Source organism: Gavialis gangeticus, unplaced genomic scaffold (assembly GCF_001723915.1).
Source record: "Gavialis gangeticus isolate Ggan-Ray unplaced genomic scaffold, GavGan_comp1, whole genome shotgun sequence".
NCBI classification, from domain to species: domain Eukaryota; kingdom Metazoa; phylum Chordata; order Crocodylia; family Gavialidae; genus Gavialis; species Gavialis gangeticus.
Genome location: NW_017728960.1, coordinates 3,618,075 through 3,621,156, shown reverse-complemented (window position 1 = coordinate 3,621,156; position 3,082 = coordinate 3,618,075). Strand labels below are relative to the sequence as shown.

The following is a 3,082-nucleotide window of genomic DNA, read 5'->3' as shown; positions in this document are numbered from 1 at the left end:
TATTCTGGCACTCGGGACCGCGGGTGCATCTCCCCAGGGTGGGTCTGGGCCCCCTGCCCACGGTGAGGCCTTAGTGCCCGCAGTGAGGCCCATGGGTGCCCCCTCCCCAACACCTGGCACAAGCCCTGCTGGGGGTCAGCTTCATGCCTCCAGCCAAATGTAGCGCCTGCTCTTGTGCCCAGCCCAAATCCAGTTGGGGGTTATGGGACCCTGCCTGGCCAGGAGGGTGGAGACCCAACAGGCACTCACCTTCCTCTCCCCCGGGCAGCACGGCCGTGACGAGGGGAGGCGAGGGCAGTGGTGCCAGGCAGGGCATCAGGCCGGGGCAGGCAGCCGCAGCCGTCTATGCCGGGCCGGGCAGCGTGGCAGGAAGGACCGGGCTGGCGGTCATCGGCAGTGGGCGGCTGTGGCGGCACGTGGCCTGCAGAGGGCACTGCTGGTCCCTGCATGAGCCCGTGGCCTGCCAGGCCCGGCACCGCGGGCCGGTGTGCACCGCAGACCTGGACCCCACACGGCTGGTGCACCTGCCTGAGCATGGTGCTGGGGGCAGCCTGCCCCGGGAGTCCTGGCAAGACGCGCTGTCCTGGCAGCAGGACAGCTGCTGCTGCCCAATGCTGCAGTGACACTCAGGCTCTCTTGGTGCTGGCACCATTTATTGAGTTACAAACAGCAGCGCATGCCACGTGCAGAGGCCAGTCCCCTCTGCAGCCCTGCATGGCCCCGCTCCTGGCCCCCGTGGACAGGGGCCCATTGCAGGGTCACAGCATTGCCCCCAGGCCCTGGCCCCCTTGCCACAGAGATGGGCCCTGCTCCTCCCCTCTGTCCTTCCCCTGCCTGCTGCACCCAGCCCTGCCACCCCTCCTGGCATCGGGCCCCAGAGCCCCCCCAGGCTCCAGCCCTCGCCCTGGTACCCAGCTCACCCCCTCCTTCCCTCTGCAGACGTGCTCAGCCCTCGACTGCCCATGATGAGACCCCTGCCTCCTGGGCCAATGTCCTCAGGACCCCTGCCTCCTGGGCCAGTGCCCTGGCCACCCCCTGCACCCCAGGACCCTCCCCCTGGCCTCTCATTCCTTTTTCCTTTTTTTCTTACAAAAATAAGAGTGTTTTAAATAAACTTTACCTTTTCCACAAGAGGTTAAATAACATCTCTCCCAGGCCCCATGGCCCTGCCTACACACCCCCCAGATGGGGCAGATACAGGGAGGGCAGCTGTGGGCTCACAAGTAAGCCCCACAAGCAGGGTCACACCTCGTGCCTGGTGGGGTGCAGGCCTGAGTGCCCCTGCTTGGGCAAGCACAGGGCCATGGGAGCAGCCCCCAGCACTGCCCCCCACTGCGTCCCATGAGCCTCAGCGTGGCTTGTCAAGCAGGATCTCGAGCCAGCAGGGACAGGACGTAATGCACTGGCGGGAGTAGCAGGGTCCCCAGCCCTTGGCGAAGCTGATGCGAACACTGTGGGGGTCACTGGGTCCATCGCCCAGGGCTCGCCCACCCGCTGCAGCGCCCACCCGCTCGTAGTCAAACACCTTTACAGAGTAGCCGGGCAGCAGCTTGTGCACGGCCTGGCCACGCGCACCAGGTGGCCCCAGCGTGGGTGAGTGCACGAAGACGGGGTGCTCGCTGCGGTTGTAGGCCCAGATACCGCCTGGCTCCCGGCTCAGCCGCAGCCCTCGCCCGATCTTGCCGCGGGCCCGGTGCACGGCCACGCTGCGGTGTGCGGTGCTTAGCTGGCCCAGGCAGAAGCCGCTGCCCTGCGGCAGCTCACAGAAGATGTCAACAGCGGTGCCATGCACAGTGTAGAGACGGCCAACGCGTGTGCGGTGCTCCCAGTAGGCCAGCTCACACCAGTGCCCATCCTTGGCTGCAGGCCGCATGAGGCTGGTGTCTGCGGGGGAAAGACAAGGCCAGCCGGTCACTTGTGGGGCACAGTGCCAGCACCGCACCTCCGTGGGACCAGCACTACGGTGGAGCCTCTTCAAGTGGGACACGGGACCCCTGGCAGCTCTCTAGGGTGAGGCTCACTGGGGGCTCATGGCCTGGTGCTGGGGTGCAGCATGGGGACCCCTCACTTGGCACTGAGATGCAGCTGCTTCTGGGGTGGGACAGGGCAGACAGACAGCTACCATTTGGGACAGGAAGTGAAGGAGGAACTTCAGGAGGCTAAACTGCATGAACCCCCAAGTGGGGGTCACAATGCTGGACACTGAAGCCTGTGAGCCAGGTCCCTGCTGTAGGCTCTGGCCCCCTCCCGGCGCGGACAGACGTGGCGCCCTGACCGGATGTCCCAGGGCCGTGCGTCCCCAGTACTCCAGCATGGGGTCATGAGTCACCATGGGCTCCTGTGAGCCAGCACGTAGGCCGGACAGTCCTAGCCACCCTCCCTGGGGCCAGGGTCCTGGCAAAGCAAGACCAGGGGGAGGTGGGTCCCAGGGGCGTGGAGGCGCCTGGTGGCCAGCAGCCAGGGTGAGCACGGCTGTGTACGTCAAGACACATTGTGTGTGTCCCTGTGGGCAGCACTTCCTCTGGCGGGAGCCTGAGTGGCCAAAAATAACAGGAGCCGACGGGGCTGGAGCCGCCTGTGCCGCGCAGACAGGAACCCTCCCCACACAGCTCTTCCTCCGTGGGGAAGCTGGGGACACTGCTCCCCTCGCCCCGTCAGGGAGCCCCAGGGTTTTGCACACAGTCACGCAGCCCTCTCCCCGCCCTTAAATCAGGCCTGCCTGTGGGGTCCAAGGTGCACCCCAACCCACAGGGCTCAAGGCTCGCCTTACCGCGCTGGTCGCCGCCAGTGTTGCAGCTGGAGAGGGAGCGCTCCCACGCCTCGGTCCAGGGAGGGGTGAAGGGGGAGGCCTTGGAGTAGGGGGGCGGTGGTGTCTCTGCAGGCAGGAGGGATAGAAGCGCAGTGAGCAGCTGGTGGGGAGAGCCAGGTTGGCCCCCTCTAATCCCCTACAGCAGCCCACCCAGAGCCTGCTGCAGGCCCAGCTGAAGGGGGCAATGCCCTCCGGATAGGCAGCCAGAAGGACGGACACGTGGATGGACAGACAGGCAGGCGGAGAGATGGGGGGGTGACGGGGCGCGGGGGA

The 3,082-nt window shown here is 66.4% G+C and overlaps 1 protein-coding gene across 1 annotated transcript in view; it reads right to left on the bottom strand.

Annotated features, from left to right (window-relative positions):
• Nucleotides 1-1,104: 1,104 nt before the first annotated feature.
• Nucleotides 1,105-3,082, bottom strand: part of LOC109294167 (mothers against decapentaplegic homolog 6-like) — a gene marked incomplete at its 5' end in the record, with an annotated part of 2,356 nt that continues 378 nt past the window's right edge. Inside the window, 2 exons of the mRNA XM_019512497.1 lie at nt 1,105-1,884; nt 2,771-2,875. Coding sequence (XP_019368042.1) covers nt 1,349-1,884; nt 2,771-2,875 — 641 coding nt within the window. The remainder of the gene's footprint in view (nt 1,885-2,770; nt 2,876-3,082) is intronic.